This window comes from Pleurodeles waltl, chromosome 2_2 (assembly GCF_031143425.1).
Source record: "Pleurodeles waltl isolate 20211129_DDA chromosome 2_2, aPleWal1.hap1.20221129, whole genome shotgun sequence".
In the NCBI taxonomy this organism is placed as follows: domain Eukaryota; kingdom Metazoa; phylum Chordata; class Amphibia; order Caudata; family Salamandridae; genus Pleurodeles; species Pleurodeles waltl.
In genome coordinates, this window is record NC_090439.1 from 348,729,365 (window position 1) to 348,750,021 (window position 20,657).

A 20,657-nucleotide genomic window follows, 5' to 3' on the forward strand; every position below is an offset into this window, starting at 1 on the left:
ACATACACATAGACAATAAATGAGGTACACACACTCAGAGACAAATCCAGCCAATAGGTTTTTATATAGAAAAATATCTTTTCTTAGTTTATTTTAAGAACCACAGGTTCCAATTCTACATGTAATATCTCATTTGAAAGGTATTGCAGGTAAGTACTTTAGGAACTTTAAATCATAAAAATTGCATGTATACTTTACAAGTTATTGACAAATAGCTGTTTTAAAAGTGGACACAGTGCAATTTTCACAGTTCCTGGGGGAGGTAAGTTTTTGTTAGTTTTACCAGGTAAGTAAGACACTTACAGGGTTCAGTTCTTGGCCCAAGGTAGCCCACCGTTGGAGGTTCAGAGCAACCCCAAAGTCACCACACCAGCAGCTCAGGGCCGGTCAGGTGCAGAGTTCAAAGTGGTGCCCAAAACACATAGGCTAGAATGGAGAGAAGGGGGTGCCCCGGTTCCGGTCTGCTTGCAGGTAAGTACCCGCGTCTTCGGAGGGCAGACCAGGGGGGTTTTGTAGGGAACCGGGGGGGACACAAGCCCACACAGAAATTTCACCCTCAGCGGCGCGGGGGCGGCCGGGTGCAGTGTAGAAACAAGCGTCGGGTTCGCAATGTTAGTCTATGAGAGATCTCGGGATCTCTTCAGCGCTGCAGGCAGGCAAGGGGGGGGTTCCTCGGGGAAACCTCCACTTGGGCAAGGGAGAGGGACTCCTGGGGGTCACTTCTCCAGTGAAAGTCCGGTCCTTCAGGTCCTGGGGGCTGCGGGTGCAGGGTCTCTCCCAGGCGTCGGGACTTAGGATTCAAAGAGTCGCGGTCAGGGGAAGCCTCGGGATTCCCTCTGCAGGCAGCGCTGTGGGGGCTCAGGGGGGACAGGTTTTGGTACTCACAGTATCAGAGTAGTCCTGGGGTCCCTCCTGAGGTGTTGGATCTCCACCAGCCGAGTCGGGGTCGCCGGGTGCAGTGTTGCAAGTCTCACGCTTCTTGCGGGGAGCTTGCAGGGTTCTTTCAAGGCTGCTGGAAACAAAGTTGCAGCCTTTCTAGGAGCAGGTCCGCTGTCCTCGGGAGTTTCTTGTCTTTTCGAAGCAGGGGCAGTCCTCAGAGGATGTCGAGGTCGCTGGTCCCTTTGGAAGGCGTCGCTGGAGCAGGATCTTTGGAAGGCAGGAGACAGGCCGGTGAGTTTCTGGAGCCAAGGCAGTTGTCGTCTTCTGGTCTTCCTCTGCAGGGGTTTTCAGCTAGGCAGTCCTTCTTCTTGTAGTTGCAGGAATCTAATTTTCTAGGGTTCAGGGTAGCCCTTAAATACTAAATTTAAGGGCGTGTTTAGGTCTGGGGGGTTAGTAGCCAATGGCTACTAGCCCTGAGGGTGGGTACACCCTCTTTGTGCCTCCTCCCAAGGGGAGGGGGTCACAATCCTAACCCTATTGGGGGAATCCTCCATCTGCAAGATGGAGGATTTCTAAAAGTTAGAGTCACCTCAGCTCAGGACACCTTAGGGGCTGTCCTGACTGGCCAGTGACTCCTCCTTGTTATTCTCATTATTTTCTCCAGCCTTGCCGCCAAAAGTGGGGGCCGGGCCGGAGGGGGCGGGCAACTCCACTAGCTGGAGTGTCCTGTGGTGCTGTGACAAAGGGGTGAGCCTTTGAGGCTCACCGCCAGGTGTTACAGCTCCTGCCTGGGGGAGGTGTTAGCATCTCCACCCAGTGCAGGCTTTGTTACTGGCCTCAGAGTGACAAAGGCACTCTCCCCATGGGGCCAGCAACATGTCTCTAGTGTGGCAGGCTGCTGGAACTAGTCAGCCTACACAGATAGTCGGTTAAGTTTCAGGGGGCACCTCTAAGGTGCCCTCTGTGGTGTATTTTACAATAAAATGTACACTGGCATCAGTGTGCATTTATTGTGCTGAGAAGTTTGATACCAAACTTCCCAGTTTTCAGTGTAGCCATTATGGTGCTGTGGAGTTCGTGTTTGACAGACTCCCAGACCATATACTCTTATGGCTACCCTGCACTTACAATGTCTAAGGTTTTGTTTAGCCACTGTAGGGGTACCATGCTCATGCACTGGTACCCTCACCTATGGTATAGTGCACCCTGCCTTAGGGCTGTAAGGCCTGCTAGAGGGGTGTCTTACCTATACTGCATAGGCAGTGAGAGGCTGGCATGGCACCCTGAGGGGAGTGCCATGTCGACTTACTCGTTTTGTCCTCACTAGCACACACAAGCTGGCAAGCAGGGTGTCTGTGCTGAGTGAGAGGTCTCCAGGGTGGCATAAGACATGCTGCAGCCCTTAGAGACCTTCCTTGGCATCAGGGCCCTTGGTACTAGAAGTACCAGTTACAAGGGACTTATCTGGGTGCCAGGGTCTGCCAATTGTGGATACAAAAGTACAGGTTAGGGAAAGAACACTGGTGCTGGGGCCTGGTTAGCAGGCCTCAGCACACTTTCAATTGTAAACATAGCATCAGCATAGGCAAAAAGTCAGGGGGCAACCATGCCAAGGAGGCATTTCCTTACAATGGGGGAAAGGTCCAAGGCCACATCAACGGTTTACACCAGGCAGCACAGTGTTGGGTGCCCAATGTTAGTTAATGGGGAACGGTCTGGTTGAAAAGAAGCTGCAGGTTTGGACTGGGAGTCCAATCGAGGAGAACCATCAGGTGGGTTCAAGTCTTGAGATACTCAGGGACATGGAAAATCTCTGGATCCTCTTCTCCATGGGCCAGGGCAATGGGTGCAGAGTTGTCTTGAGGCGTCAGGTTTTTTCCACCCACAACACTCGAGGTTGATGTGGCATGCAAGAAGAGGCTGCAGGTGGTGTTGGGAATTCCACAGTGAGTAAGTCCAAGGTTGGCTTTGTCTCTGGCGTGCTGGGGGACCACATTAGCACCTTTGGTCCCCTTCAGCTAGGGCCTAGGTGCCATGGGTGCAGTGGTGCTTTCTGCAGTCTGGTTTTTGCGGTCCGGACTCCTCTCAGGTCTCTTTGGGTGCCTGCAGGATACACAGAAGCAGCTCCACAGCTCCACAGGAGTTCCTGGGTCTTGGTTGAAGCCAGGCAGTCCTCTGAGGCTTTTGGAGGCACAACAGCTTGCAGGATGAGTCAACTTTGGCGCAAATCGGCGAGAACAGAAGACAGGCTGGCAGGGATGGGGCCAAGTCAGGTGCTTCTTCCTCAGTCTTTGCTTTCATGGCTTGAGTGTTCTTCTTCGTAGGTCAGCAGGAATCTGCTTTCAGGGTGCCAGGGACTCCCCTAAATACCTGAATATAAGGGTGTTAGAGGAGTGTAGAGTAGTAGCCAATGGGCTACTTACCCCTGAGATCACCTTGTCCACTAAAAGGCCACTTCCTATGGGAAGTGGGCTTAACCCTAATTCTGCCAACATCAAGATGGCAGATTTCTAAATGCTGTGTCCATATCAGGCAGCTCACTTTAGGGGTGGGACTGACCTCATGGGTGGACACACCTCTATGAATACTACATTTTCCACCTGTCCATGGCCCCAGGGGCAGTGGATTCAGCATCTCTTCTTCGACTGATGTCAGATCTGCATACCAAGGTGGGTGGGCTTCTTTGTAGCCCCCTACCTTGGAATGCAGATTTACAGGTCATCCTGTTGGGTGGGGAGTTTAAACACCTCTCCCAGAGCAGGCTTTGCTGTTGACTGCCCAAGAGCAAAGCCCCTCACCCTTGGTGGTCAGAAACAAGTCTGGTGGTGGCAGGCTGGCTTAAGCTAGTCGGTCAGCACATGGGTTGATGGTTTTCAGGGGGCACTTCTAAGGGGCCCTCTGGGTTCCTGTATTATTATTTCCATCACTGTCATCAGGGAGGGTTTTTATTATTAAGAGATGTTTGATACCAAACATCCCTATTTTCAGTGAAGCCATCACGTAGCTGGGGAACTCGTATTGATCAGTGTCTAGCACATGCACTTAAAATGGCTTCCCTGTTCTCTGACTATGTCTAAGAATTGACAAAGGCATAGCAAGGCATATCTGCTTGTGCAGAAATGGCCTCACATGTAATATAATGCACCCTGCCTTAGGGCTGTAAGGCATGCTGTAGATGTGAATTACATATATTGCATCCAGTGTTAGGGGACATGGCGCACAGGCTGTGTATTATGTCGTGTTTTCACTTTTAGGTGCACCAAGACACACAGCCTGCAATGACAGTCTCCATGTGCTAGGTGAGGGGTCCCTGAGAGTGGCACAATAAATACTGCAGCCCTTGGGGACCTTCATTGGTTTCCATGCCCTAGGCACCAGGGGTACCATTTACTAGAGACTTACAGAGCTGTCAAAGGTATGTCCAATTGGGGAACAATTGCACAGTTTTAGGGAAAGAGATCTGGCACTGGGGATATGGCTAGCAGGAACCAGGTGCACTTTCAGTTAAAACTGCAACAGCTATTAAGCAAAAAATGGGGGTGAGCATGTAAAAAAGTGGCATTTTCCTACATTATCCGAGACAGATTTTGAGCAAGTATTAGCTATTATTTTCCCATCTTCTGCTAGTGCAGCTCCCCACATCTGTAATTGTTCTGGGAGGTGTGTTAGAAACTCCATGACCTCTTCCATTGGCCATGTGGTAGTGGTTGAGGATTGCATTTGATTTAGTCATCCACCACTGTGTCCCAGCCCCACACATTCACACTTTCAGCCTACCATCTCCACGTCTTGCTCTTCTTTTCTGGAAGGGGGGCCATGAATTTTGGCACGCTGGCCTTTTTTCCTTGCCGTGGCCACAATGGTGGTGTCTGCCACTGCATTCCCATTGATATCTATAGGATCTTTTGAGGAGTGCTAATATTTTTTCTCAATTCTTGGTGTTACTACTGTAAGGAAATGCCTCCTTGGCATGGTTACCCCCTGACATTTTGCCTTTACTGATGCTATGTTTTGATTTGAAAGTGTGCTGAGGCCTGCTAACCAGGTCCAAGCACCAGTGTTCTTTCCCTAACCTGTACCTTTGTTTACACAATTGGCACACCCTGGCATCCAGGTAAGTCCCTTGTAACTGGTACCCCTGGTACCAAGGGCCCTGATGCCAGGAAAGGTCTCTAAGGGCTGCAGCATGTCTTATACCACCCTGGAGACCCCTCACTCAGCACAGACACACTGCTTGCCAGCTTGTGTGTGCTGGTGAGGACAAAACGAGTAAGTCGACATGGCACTCCCCTCAGGGTGCCATGCCAACCTCACACTGCCTTTGCAGTATAGATAAGTCACCCCTCTAGCAGGCCTTACAGCCCTAAGGCAGGGTGCACTATACCATAGGAGAGGGCACCAGTGCATGAGTACTGTGCCCCTACAGTGTCTAAGCAAAACCTTAGACATTGTAAGTGCAGGGTAGCCATAAGAGTATATGGTCTGGGAGTCTGTCAAACACGAACTCCACAGCACCATAATGGCTACACTGAAAACTGGGACGTTTGGTATCAAACTTCTCAGCACAATAAATGCATACTGATGCCAGTGTACATTTTATTGTAAAAAACACCCCAGAGGCCACCTTAGAGGTGCCCCCTGAAACCTTAACCAACTACCCGTGTAGGCTGGCTGGTTTTAGCAGCCTGCCACACTCGAGACATGTTGCTGGTCACATGGGGAGAGTGCCTTTGTCACTCTGTGGCTAGTAACAAAGCCTGCACTGGGTGGAGATGCTATCACCTCCCCCAGGCAGGAGCTGTAACATCTGGCGGTGAGCCTCAAAGGCTCACCCCCTTTGTTCCAGCACCACCGGGCACTCCAGCTAGTGGAGTTGCCCGACCCCTCCGGCCACGGCCCCCCTTTTGGCGGCAAGGCCGGAGGAAATAATGAGAATAACAAGGAGGAGTCACTGGCCAGTCAGGACAGCCCCTAAGGTGTCCTGAGCTGAGGTGACTCTAACTTTTAGAAATCCTCCATCTTGCAGATGGAGGATTCCCCCAATAGGGATAGGAATGTGACCCCCTCCCCTTGGGAGGAGGCACAAAGAGGGTGTACCCACCCTCAGGGCTAGTAGCCATTGGCTACTAACCCCCAGACCTAAACACACCCTTAAATTTAGTATTTAAGGGCTCCCCTGAACCTAGGAACTCAGATTCCTGCAACCTAAGAAGAAGAGGACTGCTGAGCTGAAAAACCCTGCAGAGAAGACGGAGACACCAACTGCCTTGGCCCCAGCTCTACCGGCCTGTCTCCCCCCTTCGGAAGAAAACTGCTCCAGCGACGCTTTCCCCAGGACCAGCGACCCCTGAATCCTCAGAGGACTTCCCTGCTCAAAAAGGACCAAGAAACTCCAGAGAACAGCGGCCCTGTTCACCCAAGACTGCAACTTTGTTTCCAAAGGAGCAACTTAAAGGCAACAGCGTTTCCCGCCAGAAGCGTGAGTCTTGCAACCCTGCACCCGGCGACCCCGACTCGACTGGTGGAGAAACAACACTTCAGGGAGGACCCTCCGGCGACTCCGAGACTGTGAGTAACCAAAGTTGTCCCCCCTGAGCCCCCACAGCGACGCCTGCAGAAGGTCCCGCGGCTCCCCCTGACCGCGACTGCCTGACTCTCAGATCCCGATGCCTGGAAAAGACCCTGCACCCGCAGCCCCCAGGACCTGAAGGATCGGAACTCCAGTGCAGGAGTGACCCCCAGGAGGCCCTCTCCCTTGCCCAGGTGGTGGCTACCCCGAGGAGCCCCCCCCTTTCCTGCCTGCACCGCTGAAGAGACCCCTTGGTCTCCCATTGATTTCAATTACAAACCCGACGTGTGTTTGCACACTGCACCCGGCCGCCCCCGTGCTGCTGAGGGTGTACTTTCTGTGCTAACTTGTGTCCCTCCCGGTGCCCTACAAAACCCCCCTGGTCTGCCCTCCGAAAACGCGGGTACTAACCTGCTGGCAGACTGGAACCGGGGCGCCCCTTCTTTATTGAAGCCTATGTGTTTTGGGCACCACTTTGAACTCTGCACCTGACCGGCCCTGAGCTGCTGGTGTGGTAACTTTGGGGTTGCTCTGAACCCCCAACGGTGGCCTACTTTGGACCCAAACCCGAGACTTGTAAGTGATTTGCTTACCTGCTAAAACTAAGAGGAGTGTGTGCCTTTTTTGGAGACAGAATATGGCAGCCATGTTGTCTGTACACACAAGCACCACCTCCCCTTGAGTCTGTTGAAGAAAGGCTATGCTAGTTATATGAATGGCTATCTGTTCTAAGTGGTTGACAGGGAGACCCTAATGGTGAGGTGGCCACACACCCCGGGCTGGGTCGTTAAGGTGTGCTCCCAGGCCGACTAGAGATGCATCTGTGTTGATGGTCTCTTGCGGAATTGGGTCTGTGAAGGGCCTGATCTGCAACAGATTGTTGCTGTTTCACCACTACAGAGAACGATGGTTACTGGCCCTTACCAGCCCTAGATCCTCTAACTGGCCCTCCACTTGTGACCACTGGCTTGAGAGGCTATCCTGAAACGGGCACATATGGAGTCTGGCATGGGTCACTATGACAATGCATGGGGCCATCAATCCTAGAAGGCACATTACTGTCTAGAGTAGAAGTGGACGGAGTTGCTGAAAACAATGTAGAAGCTGCAGGATTGCTTGCACCCTCAGAGGATCTATCACAGCTTTGCCCACAACAGAGTTGAGGACTGACCCTAGGAAGGGTTAAACTGTCCCATAGTAGGTGGTGCATTTAGCCTCCACCATCACTCTGGGTCTGTGAGCCTGAACATGACGAAACAAAGCTGCATAGAGGCACCGCCCATGTGGTCTGATTTAATTTATCTCCTATTTTTTCCATGTCCTCAAATATCGTGTGGAACTGACAAGATTTAATTTGTCAGGCAGTGTGAAAAAAAACTAACTTGGGACATTATTATACTTATCAGTCCCAAACGTCTATTCTACAGAATGGAGAGGAAAGCAGATGGTGAGGAATCTGTGGTTAGATCGAGTACCAACCAGAAAGAGCAATACCAAATTTAAATAACTTATTGTTCTAGCAGATCATTTTATTTGCATATTCCTTCATGTAGAGAATCAATATCAAAGCAATCCTCCCTCAAAGGGTGTGAGTCTGAGGAGTAGGCTTATACAACTAAGTCCTGTAGGACCGAGCAAGACAAACACCCTTAACTGAGGATTTGAGAATCAATGCAGTAACGCTTTGTAGAAATATGAACAGATGCTAACGTAGTAGCCTGGCTGATTTCTAAGGACTTAACACCTCAAGCCATGGCTACAGCACTAGCTTTCACCGTGGTGGAATAAACCTTAAGGACTTCAGAAGAATTATTTCTTACAAAACATAACAGTTTGATGCAGATGACAAACATCATTATAAGGTCGATTTTTGGACCACCTTCTGCCCTTCGAACGAGCGAATCCCACAAACAGCTGATCATCAACATGGTACTCCTTAAAGCTAATAATATAGAAGCATAGGGTATGCCAAGGGTCCACCCTGGTGTAGCTTTTCCTCCTCTTTAGCTGCATGATGTAGGAAAAGAATGTCAGAAGCATATACTCAGAGTCAAGAGTTCTGAGTACCAGACTCACCAAGCGCAGTCGAGATCTAGAAGAATGAGCCATGCTCGGTTTTGCCTGACTTTCTTTAGCACCCTCAGTTTCTGAGGCAGAGGTGTGAATGGGAATAGGAGGACAAAGTCCCTTCAGAGGCAGAACTCCTTCCCTAGAAACCCTAAAAAAATGAAAATTAAGAGTTTAAATATGTAGGCATTGGGCGCTTTTGGAGGTGGCAAATAGGTCTACAAAGAGTTTGCCTTATGTTGTGAAATGCCCTGGAAATCTTTGGCTACATACACCACTGATTGCCATTAAGATGACAACTCCTGAGTTCATTTTTTTGTCATTAAGAGGGATCAACGAGATCCTCTGTAAAGCCAGCCAGCACCATAACCTCAGAGTTCCCTGGCAGAGGTCCCATGACCCCACAACACCTTGCTTGATGCAGTACCACATACCGGTCATGTCATCCATTTAGTCCCTTGAATGATCTGCCCTTGAAGAAAGGTAGAAACACTCTGAGAGGCAGCCAGACGACATGCAGTTACAGCAAAAGTATGCAATGGTGCTGTTCCTCAGGAGAACAGAGGACTCTGATCTTCGCAATGTCTAGATGGCCTCCACAACTATTGGATGAACCAGTCATCTCTTTGGTGACTTATGAAGAAGATATGGAAACGCAGTGTCACACGTCAAACTGGCATCCGTCATACGCCACTGGAGGTCCAAAGCCCTCTCATCAGAGACACAAATCAAGTCCAAAATACTTTCCTCAATGCTGGAATCACCATAGGTTCCTTGAAGGATCTGCATATGCCACCAGGCGTAATGCACCCTCAGGCTGCAAGATGCTAACAGACCCAGAATTCCCATAACCACCTGAGTTGAAACAGTGGCTCTCTCTCTAGAATTGCTGAGGAGATTGAAAAACTTTCAAGGTAACCATTCCCAAGACGGCCCAATAAAGGGCAGCATTTTGGAAGCCTGAAGATGAAACACTGTAGGAAGATGGCTCTCTAATTAGTGGACCAAAATGAGATACACTGTGCAAAGAGTCCAAGCAAACCCCAGAAGCATCACAGAGGCACAAATGACATACCAAATGCTCTCTTTTGTTGTAGTGTGGGCAAGCAGTTAGACATATCAGCGGGTAGTGCTAAGCATGTAAGGCATACGCTCATATAGTAAGTGAGACACACAATGAATAAAGAAATCCGACACTTCACAGCAACCTACTTGACTGTTCTCCAGGACTTATTGTGAGTATGGGGCAGGGTCCAATTCCACATCAGCAGAGCAGCTAGGAAGGCTCTGGGGCATCTGGGTGCAGAGGTGTGATATGGTATTGGGTGTCCCATTCACTTCAGTGGGAAGTGGTGCAGTCAGGAAGTTGCTGCATGCTGGGACTGAAAGGTCAGTTCAGGGGAACCCGCCGGGAGGCTCGACCCTTGAGGTCCTTGGGCAGGTGGGGACTCCGTCTGTCCACTCCTCCTCGGGCACGGGTGCAGTGGTCTCTACTTAAATTTGCAGAAGGACCCGGAGAAACAGTCTAAAGGTATGACTGGGGGTTCAGTCCGATCAAGCCAACAAGAGGGCTCAGATATTACAAGGCACGAGACATGGGGACACCCTTGGTCCTCTTCTCCTCAGTCTGGGGTGCACGGGTGCAGCGGTGTCCTAAGGCATCTGGTTATTGTCTCCAGGTCACTCACAGTTGAGGGGGGTCTTCAGAAACAGCTTGGGGATCAGGCTAACACCATTGGCCCACTTCAGCTTGGGCTAGGCAGCTCAGGTGCAGTGGTGATATCTGGTGTAGGAATTTTGGCAGTCCCGGTCCTCACAGTTCTTTCTTTGGTTGCCTGCAGATGCAAGAAAACAACTCAGCTGCTCTGAGCAAGTTATTCTTGGTTATTTGCAAACCACTGCCAGCTCTCCCAGTTTCTTGAAGGCTGCAGGGGCAAGAGAAGTGAGTTGTTCTTTGAGGGTCAGGTACAGCAGGCAGGCTAGCAAGGTTGGCGCCAAGTCAGTCGGGTTTCTTGGGTTCAGCAGGTTTCTTCTCCACTCCTTTTGTGTCCAGTGAAGATCTGGGGATCTGGTATCAGGGGGTATCCTCAATACTCAATTTATGGAACATTAAGGGGAGTGAAGGGCAGTAGCCAATGGACTACCTACCCTCGGGTCACTACACCCCCTAGATGACCACTTCCCTTGGTGGAATTTCTAAGGCTGTGTGCATTTCAGGCTGGTCACCCTAGGGGTGTGTCCAGCCTGGAAAGGCAACCCGCCTCCTCCATAGCTAATTTTCCCACCTGTCCAGGGGCGAGATGGGACCTGGGGCAGGGGGTCAGCATATCCCTCTGAGGAAGGCCAGATCTACATACCAAAGGCAGTGGACTGCCATGGAAAGCAGGTCATCCTGCGGGGAGGGGTGTGTAACACCCTTGCCTGAGCAGGCTTTGTTTCTGAAGTCCAGAGAGCACAGGCTCTCACCCTTGGGGGTCAGATTCTCATCTTTTGGGGGCAGACTGGCTGGGACTAGTCAGTGAGCTCACCAGCAGCTGGTAAGTTTTCAGGGGGTGTCTCTAAGGTGCCCTCTGGGTGCATGTATTGAACAAATCCATCACTGGAATCAGTGAGCATTTATTAATACAAGATGCTTGATACCAAACATCCCTATTTTCAGTAAAGCCATCATGTAGCTGGGGAACTCATATTGAACAGTGTCCAGCAATGTACTTATAATGGCTTCCTTGTTCACTTACTGTGTCTAAGAATCGACTAAGACATAGCAGGGGCATATCTGCTCTTGCAGATATGTCCGCACATGTAATATAATGCACCCTGCCTTAGGGCTGTAAGGTTTGCTGTAGGGGTGACACATATATTTCATGCAGTGTTAGGGGACGTGGAACACAGGCTGTGTGCCATGTCGTGTTTTCACTTTTAGCTGCACCAAGGCTCGCAGTCTGCAATGCCAGTCTGTGTGTGCTAGGTGAAGGGTCCTTGAGGGTGGCACAATACAAGATGCAGCCCTTGGGTACCTTCTTTGGTTCCCATGCCCTAGGTATCAGGAGTAACATTTACTAGGGAATTACAGGGCTGCCAAATACATGGCCAATTGGGAAACAATTGCACAGTTTTAGGGAAAAGGTGTTGGCACTGGTGACCTGGTTAGCAGGAACCTAGTGCACGTTCAGTCAAGATTACTTCAATTACCAGGCAAAAAGTGGGGGTTACCATGTAAAACGGGGCACTTTCCTACAGATACCCGTCAGCCCAAATCCAGGATTACACACAGCTTCTTCCCCTCTGATGAGCCCTGAGCACACCACTGTGGTGTACCCAGAATTGGATAAGGTAATACATGTACCTCTGTCCTGTGAAGATGGGTGGTGACCACTGATGTGACCCTTGTAAAGACCCAACAGGCTGAAGTAAGGTCAAGATCAGAACAGTGAACTAGAAATAGATGGATCTCACCACAAATAGGAGGTATGTCCTGTGTGACTGCAGAAATGGAACATGAATTTATGTGTCCTGCATATCCAGGGACACCATCCAATCCACATAGTTGGGCTGACACCTTTCCCAGAAAATAATATAGGTCATTTGTTCACATTTTAAGATTCTGGAAAGCCGTGCCATGATACTTAAATATAACTTTCAATAAAGTCATCCTTACTTATTTATAACAGTGCTTTTGTGTTTGTTTACTTTCATTACCAGTCAGGGATAAATTATGATGGTTGTAGTACATATTTTGAAGTGTTTTCTTCTTATAATCAATGTTCAAAGTATGCACTGATAGGGGAAAAACTAATAGCTTTAAGTGATTTGCCTAGTTTCTGTACTAACTGTAACATTAAAATACTGGTAATGTTGGCACAAAACTGGCCAGATGGCAACACTACTTGTAGTCCACATGACCTCCCATGGAATGGAAAGGAAATATAGGGTAATAGAAGACCAGAGTGACCTTGTACCTCTGAATCTAAAACGTATGTGAGAAAGCAATAATATTGGGTGCAGTGTAGAAAGATGAAAAGTATTAAAGTTAGGCTCCCTCTTGGATGACTCTATACAGATATTTCGTAATAGGCATTTATCTACAGTACTATTATTAACATACTTACCATTTGTGTGGTTTCCTTTGTAGACTACGGCCTTATTAATAGTATGTAGAACAGGTATCTGATTATCCTGGGTCTTGTTTCACAACCAGCATGTTACATATTCTGCAACAACAGACTAGCTCTATGTTTCTCATCTAAAACAGAGGCTTCTGTCAATGTTTCATAACAAGAATGACCAATTATACAAAGAAAATAGTAGTTACTATTACCTTTCATGGCACCCACTACATTTGCCTTCTCTTTCAATGTAGTTCCAGAGACCAATGGATTTGCCATTCAGTGACACGTCTTCCACACAACCCTTAAAATGGGTTACCTTAACTGCTGGAGATTTCTATAAAACATTACAATAGTGTGAGGAAAGAAAGTTCAAATATAGATTTCTAAACGTTTGAGTAAAAAGGTTACAAACTGATAAGGTTTTGTTGTATTTCTTTTTTTTTTTTTTTTTTTACATTAATTCACACAATTAAGGGAAATATATGGCATTTAAGCCCTCTTAGGGACGTACCTTGATTTGTCCTCCTAAACCACCTACAAACATTAATGTTGATTTGTCCACATCCAGTATGGTTGATATTCCTGTGGAGGCTGCAGTTTTAGTTACTGGTTTATGAGCAGATTTAATTTCCTTCACACTCAGTGTGCCTGTCTTTCCAAACCTGTAGTCGCAAGGAGAAACAATGAGAAAAAGAAAACATGAGTTTCTTTCTGTGAGTGCAACAAGGACTGTGCTGCAGGGATCACCGATAGTGACATCCTGTAGGAAGTTGGCTCTGTATGTGCTATTTCAAAGTAAGGAATAGCATGCACAGAGTCCAAGGGTTCCCCTTAGAGGTAAAATAGTGGTAAAAATAGATAATACTAATGCTCTATTTTGTGGTAGTGTGGTCGAGCAGTAGGCTTATCCAAGGAGTAGTGTTAAGCATTTGTTGTACATACACATAGACAATAAATGAGGTACACACACTCAGAGACAAATCCAGCCAATAGGTTTTTATATAGAAAAATATCTTTTCTTAGTTTATTTTAAGAACCACAGGTTCAAATTCTACATGTAATATCTCATTTGAAAGGTATTGCAGGTAAGTACTTTAGGAACTTCAAATCATCAAAATTGCATGTATACTTTTCAAGTTATTCACAAATAGCTGTTTTAAAAGTGGACACAGTGCAATTTTCACAGTTCCTAGGGGAGGTAAGTATTTGTTAGGTTAACCAGGTAAGTAAGACACTTACAGGGCTTAGTTCTTAGTCCAAGGTAGCCCACCGTTGGGGGTTCAGAGCAACCCCAAAGTCACCACACCAGCAGCTCAGGGCCGGTCAGGTGCAGAGTTCAAAGTGGTGCCCAAAACACATAGGCTAGAATGGAGAGAAGGGGGTGCCCCGGTTCCGGTCTGTTTGCAGGTAAGTACCCGCGTCTTCGGAGGGCAGACCAGGGGGGTTTTGTAGGGCACCGGGGGGGACACAAGCCCACACAGAAATTTCACCCTCAGCAGCGCGGGGGCGGCCGGGTGCAGTGTAGAAACAAGCGTCGGGTTTGTAATGGAAGTCAATGGGAGATCTAGGGATCTCTTCAGCGCTGCAGGCAGGCAAGGGGGGGGTTCCTCGGGGAAACCTCCACTTGATCAAGGGAGAGGGACTCCTGGGGGTCACTCCTCCAGTGAAAGTCCGGTCCTTCAGGTCCTGGGGGCTGCGGGTGCAGGGTCTCTCCCAGGTGTCGGGACTTAGGATTCAAAGAGTCGCGGTCAGGGGAAGCCTCGGGATTCCCTCTGCAGGCGGCGCTGTGGGGGCTCAGGGGGGACAGGTTTTTGTACTCACAGTCTTAGAGTAGTCCTGGGGTCCCTCCTGAGGTGTTGGATCGCCACCAGCCGAGTCGGGGTCGCCGGGTGCAGTGTTGCAAGTCTCACGCTTCTTGCGGGGAGCTTGCAGGGTTCTTTAAAGCTGCTGGAAACAAAGTTGCAGCTTTTCTTGGAGCAGGTCCGCTGTCCTCGGGAGTTTCTTGTCTTTTCGAAGCAGGGGCAGTCCTCAGAGGATGTCGAGGTCGCTGGTCCCTTTGGAAGGCGTCGCTGGAGCAGGATCTTTGGAAGGCAGGAGACAGGCCGGTGAGTTTCTGGAGCCAAGGCAGTTGTCGTCTTCTGGTCTTCCTCTGCAGGGGTTTTCAGCTAGGCAGTCCTTCTTCTTGTAGTTGCAGGAATCTAATTTTCTAGGGTTCTGGGTAGCCCTTAAATACTAAATTTAAGGGCGTGTTTAGGTCTGGGGGGTTAGTAGCCAATGGCTACTAGCCCTGAGGGTGGGTACACCCTCTTTGTGCCTCCTCCCAAGGGGAGGGGGTCACAATCCTAACCCTATTGGGGGAATCCTCCATCTGCAAGATGGAGGATTTCTAAAAGTTAGAGTCACTTCAGCTCAGGACACCTTAGGGGCTGTCCTGACTGGCCAGTGACTCCTCCTTGTTTTTCTCATTATTTTCTCCGGCCTTGCCGCCAAAAGTGGAGCCTGGCCGGAGGGGGCGGGCAACTCCACTAGCTGGAGTGTCCTGCTGGGTTGGCACAAAGGAGGTGAGCCTTTGAGGCTCACCGCCAGGTGTGACAATTCCTGCCTGGGGGAGGTGTTAGCATCTCCACCCAGTGCAGGCTTTGTTACTGGCCTCAGAGTGACAAAGGCACTCTCCCCATGGGGCCAGCAACATGTCTCGGTTTGTGGCAGGCTGCTAAAACTAGTCAGCCTACACAGATAGTCGGTTAAGTTTCAGGGGGCACCTCTAAGGTGCCCTCTGGGGTGTATTTTACAATAAAATGTACACTGGCATCAGTGTGCATTTATTGTGCTGAGAAGTTTGATACCAAACTTCCCAGTTTTCAGTGTAGCCATTATGGTGCTGTGGAGTTCGTGTTTGACAAACTCCCAGACCATATACTCTTATGGCTACCCTGCAGTTACAATGTCTAAGGTTTTGTTTAGACACTGTAGGGGTACCATGCTCATGCACTGGTACCCTCACCTATGGTATAGTGCACCCTGCCTTAGGGCTGTAAGGCCTGCTAGAGGGGTGTCTTACCTATACTGCATAGGCAGTGAGAGGCTGGCATGGCACCCTGAGGGGAGTGCCATGTCGACTTACTCGTTTTGTCCTCACTAGCACACACAAGCTGGCAAGCAGTGTGTCTGTGCTGAGTGAGAGGTCTCCAGGGTGGCATAAGACATGCTGCAGCCCTTAGAGACCTTCCTTGGCATCAGGGCCCTTGGTACTAGAAGTACCAGTTACAAGGGACTTATCTGGATGCCAGGGTCTGCCAATTGTGGATACAAAAGTACAGGTTAGGGAAAGAACACTGGTGCTGGGGCCTGGTTAGCAGGCCTCAGCACACTTTCAATTGTAAACATAGCATCAGCAAAGGCAAAAAGTCAGGGGGCAACCATGCCAAGGAGGCATTTCCTTACACATCCACAGAGACAGAATACTACTGTTGAATGAAGTGGGTGTACATTATCATGATTTCATTTTTTTCTTTATCGAGAGGCAAGGAGTCACAGGCGATCATTAAGACCCTTGTGGACAGGCCACTGGAAGGGGCATTGACAATGCCTCTGCCATCGTGGCAGAGTTCAATCCTTCCTATTTAGAAATACCTGCCTTCCCAGCGAGACTCTATGTCCAATGAAGGGAACAGCATCAGCGGCGGCTCCCTCCCAGAAGTGAAGATTTGCAAAGGGCCCACCCACTCTATAAACGTTTTTGTTTAGAGAAATAATACTCACAAAGCAGGAGTTTCTCTTCTCTAAACAAAAGCAAAACTCCCTGTAAGTTGTGAAAGCCATGCCTCTGAGGGGTTTTCAAGGACTAGACATCAGTACAGATGATCCCACCCTTCATAGGGTGGGTGGGTGATGTCAAACTTTTCAGACACAGGTAGTCAGGCCAGATGTTTACATTTAAGGAGCCAGCAGATGATCCACCCGTGTAAAAATGCAACCCTTCCCTTTACTCTAAAAATAGGGGGCAGAAGACCACATTGATTTACAGAGGTGTTTCTGTTCTGTCAAACTCTAAATGAGGCTCACAAACATTCAAAATGGTGTCAAAATCATGGACAAAGCAAAAAGGAAACATGACAGGGTCACTGGCAAAAGCAGGGCTGGGGTTTCTGAAGATGGGGAAACTGGATTTGGAACTTGACCAAGGTGACAAGGACACAAGGATATAAATGTGGACACTGTGACAGTGAGAAAATGGACAAAAGCACTACCACGAGCAACAAGACAGAGAGATACAGAAAAATGGACAAAGAGAGTTGTGATAGCATTGACATGATAACTACAACTTTCATCAAAATAGCCCTCTGTGCTAAAAGCCAATGCAATGGCAGACATTATGTTTTAATGATATGACATACCACAGGATATAACTTTACTTACCATTAAATTAGATATTAATATGTAACACTGCATTAGATAAGACTAAATTACATTGAAATTACATTAGATTAAAAGTGCAAATGGTTCCTGTAGGAAGTTGGCTCTGTATGTGCTATTTCAAAGTAAGGAATAGCATGCACAGAGTCCAAGGGTTCCCCTTAGAGGTAAAGTAGTGGTAAAAATAGATAATACTAATGCTCTATTTTGTGGTAGTGTGGTCGAGCAGTAGGCTTATCCAAGGAGTAGTGTTAAGCATTTGTTGTACATACACATAGACAATAAATGAGGTACACACACTCAGAGACAAATCCAGCCAATAGGTTTTTATATAGAAAAATATCTTTTCTTAGTTTATTTTAAGAACCACAGGTTCAAATTCTACATGTAATATCTCATTCGAAAGGTATTGCAGGTAAGTACTTTGGGAACTTCAAATCATCAAAATTGCATGTATACTTTTCAAGTTATTCGCAAATAGCTGTTTTAAAAGTGGACACAGTGCAATTTTCACAGTTCCTAGGGGAGGTAAGTATTTGTTAGGTTAACCAGGTAAGTAAGACACTTACAGGGCTTAGTTCTTGGTCCAAGGTAGCCCACCGTTGGGGGTTCAGAGCAACCCCAAAGTCACCACACCAGCAGCTCCGGGCCGGTCAGGTGCAGAGTTCAAAGTGGTGCCCAAAACACATAGGCTAGAATGGAGAGAAGGGGGTGCCCCGGTTCCGGTCTGCTTGCAGGTAAGTACCCGCGTTTTCGGAGGGCAGACCAGGGGGGTTTTGTAGGGCACCGGGGGGGGGACACAAGTCCACACAGAAATGTCACCCTCAGCAGCGCGGGGGCGGCCGGGTGCAGTGTAGGAACAGGCGTCGGGTTCGCAATGTTAGTCTATGAGAGATCTCGGGATCTCTCCAGCGCTGCAGACAGGCAAGGGGGGGGATTCCTCGGGGAAACCTCCACTTGGGCAAGGGCGAGGGACTCCTGGGGGTCACTTCTCCAGTGAAAGTCCGGTCCTTCAGGTCCTGGGGGCTGCGGGTGCAGGGTCTCTCCCAGGCGTCGGGACTTTAGGTTCAAAGAGTCGCGGTCAGGGGAAGCCTCGGGATTCCCTCTGCAGGCGGCACTGTGGGGGCTCAGGGGGGACAGGTTTTGGTACTCACAGTATCAGAGTAGTCCTGGGGTCCCTCCTGAGGTGTTGGATCGCCACCAGCCGAGTCGGGGTCGCCGGGTGCAGTGTTGCAAGTCTCACGCTTCTTGCGGGGAGCTTGCAGGGTTCTTTAAAGCTGCTGGAAACACAGTTGCAGCTTGTCTTGGAGCAGGTCCGCTGTCCTCGGGAGTTTCTTGTCTTTTCGAAGCAGGGGCAGTCCTCAGAGGATGTCGAGGTCGCTGGTCCCTTTGGAAGGCGTCGCTGGAGCAGGATCTTTGGAAGGCAGGAGACAGGCCGGTGAGTTTCTGGAGCCAAGGCAGTTGTCGTCTTCTGGTCTTCCTCTGCAGGGGTTTTCAGCTAGGCAGTCCTTCTTCTTGTAGTTGCAGGAATCTCATTTTCTAGGGTTCAGGGTAGCCCTTAAATACTAAATTTAAGGGCGTGTTTAGGTCTGGGGGGTTAGTAGCCAATGGCTACTAGCCCTGAGGGTGGGTACACCCTCTTTGTGCCTCCTCCCAAGGGGAGGGGGTCACAATCCTAACCCTATTGGGGGAATCCTCCATCTGCAAGATGGAGGATTTCTAAAAGTTAGAGTCACTTCAGCTCAGGACACCTTAGGGGCTGTCCTGACTGGCCAGTGACTCCTCCTTGTTGCTTTCTTTGTTCCCTCCAGCCTTGCCGCCAAAAGTGGGGGCCGTGGCCGGAGGGGGCGGGCAACTCCACTAAGCTGGAGTGCCCTGCTGGGCTGTGACAAAGGGGTGAGCCTTTGAGGCTCACCGCCAGGTGTCACAGCTCCTGCCTGGGGGAGGTGTTAGCATCTCCACCCAGTGCAGGCTTTGTTACTGGCCTCAGAGTGACAAAGGCACTCTCCCCATGGGGCCAGCAACATGTCTCTAGTGTGGCAGGCTGCTGGAACCAGTCAGCCTACACAGCTAGTTGGTTAAGTTTCAGGGGGCACCTCTAAGGTGCCCTCTGTGGTGTATTTTACACTAAAATGTACACTGGCATCAGTGTGCATTTATTGTGCTGAGAAGTTTGATACCAAACTTCCCAGTTTTCAGTGTAGCCATTATGGTGCTGTGGAGTTCGTGTTTGACAGACTCCCAGACCATATACTCTTATGGCTACCCTGCACTTACAATGTCTAAGGTTTTGTTTAGACACTGTAGGGGTACCATGCTCATGCACTGGTACCCTCACCTATGGTATAGTGCACCCTGCCTTAGGGCTGTAAGGCCTGCTAGAGGGGTGTCTTACCTATACTGCATAGGCAGTGAGAGGCTGGCATGGCACCCTGAGGGGAGTGCCATGTCGACTTACTCATTTTGTTCTCACTAGCACACACAGGCTTGTAAGCAGTGTGTCTGTGCTGAGTGAGGGGTCTCTAGGGTGGCATAAGACATGCTGCAGCCCTTAGAGACCTTCCTTGGCATCAGGGCCCTTGGTACTAGAAGTACCAGTTACAAGGGACTTATCTGAATGCCAGGGTGTGCCAATTGTGGATACAATGGTACATTTTAGGTGAAGGAACACTGGTGCTGGGGCCTGGTTAGCAGGGTCCCAGCACACTTCTCAGTCAAGTCAGCATCAGTATCAGGCAAAAAGTGGGGGGTAACTGCAACAGGGAGCCATTTCTTTACACAAGCCCCCCCCAGCCTTCAGGCCAGGAGACTCAGCCCAAGCTGGGAGAGTCTTCCTAGTCTGTCAGGCGAGGAAGAGTAGGAGAAATAGGCTGGTTAGTTGCAGGGCCTACTCTGCCTTACATCCTTCTGTTCAGGTCATTCCCTTTGGGGAACTGACCCACTTCCACAGTGATAGGACCTAGTCTGAATTGCCTCTTGTCTGCTTCTTCAATGTCCCCACCCATTCTTTTTATTTTGGGTTTAGAGGTATCCACCTCTGCTAATCTTATCTTAGCCAGGGTCATCCCTAGCTTACCCAAAGAGGTTACCCAGAGCTGGAGTAACCCCACCATGACCAACAGGGTCAGGGGGCCTAACTTGCTATTTGGCATGGGGTCTGACCACCATGCCAAGGATAGTGCAGCCACAAAGGCTAACACCCAGCAGAGGCCACTGACAGCTGTCAGTGCCCAGAACCACACCTTTAGCTCTTCACCTAAAAGGGAAGGGGCTAAGTTACAGGCTTCTTTGGGTTCAGGTTGCCTGTCTGCTGTATTGGAGTGGGGGGTTACCACATCTTGTAGTAAACACCCTTCTTCCACTCTTTCTTCTGTTAGCTGAGGAGCCACCCACTCAGGTTTAACAGTTGCCTGACTAGCCAGGACTTCTTGTGGGTCAGGTTGGACTTTATCAGGGCCATTTTTGGAGTTCTCCCCTACTGGAGCAGAATCTCCTTGGCTTGCTGTAACCTTGGCTAAAGGTTGTCCACCCTTCCTACTCTGTTTTCTTTTCTTCTTCTTCTGGGGCCTGCTTGCATTTACTGCAGAGGCAGGACTTCCAGAATCCTTGGGAGAGGA

The 20,657-nt window shown here is 49.3% G+C and overlaps 1 protein-coding gene across 1 annotated transcript in view; it reads right to left on the reverse strand.

The window, feature by feature from the left end:
• LAMA1 (laminin subunit alpha 1) overlaps window positions 1-20,657 on the reverse strand; it is a 979,910-nt gene that overhangs the window by 161,685 nt on the left and 797,568 nt on the right. Inside the window, exons 47-48 of the mRNA XM_069219856.1 lie at window positions 13,136-13,286; window positions 12,834-12,958 (exon numbers count right to left, since the gene is read on the reverse strand). Of these exons, the coding sequence (XP_069075957.1) occupies window positions 12,834-12,958; window positions 13,136-13,286 (276 nt within the window). The remainder of the gene's footprint in view (window positions 1-12,833; window positions 12,959-13,135; window positions 13,287-20,657) is intronic.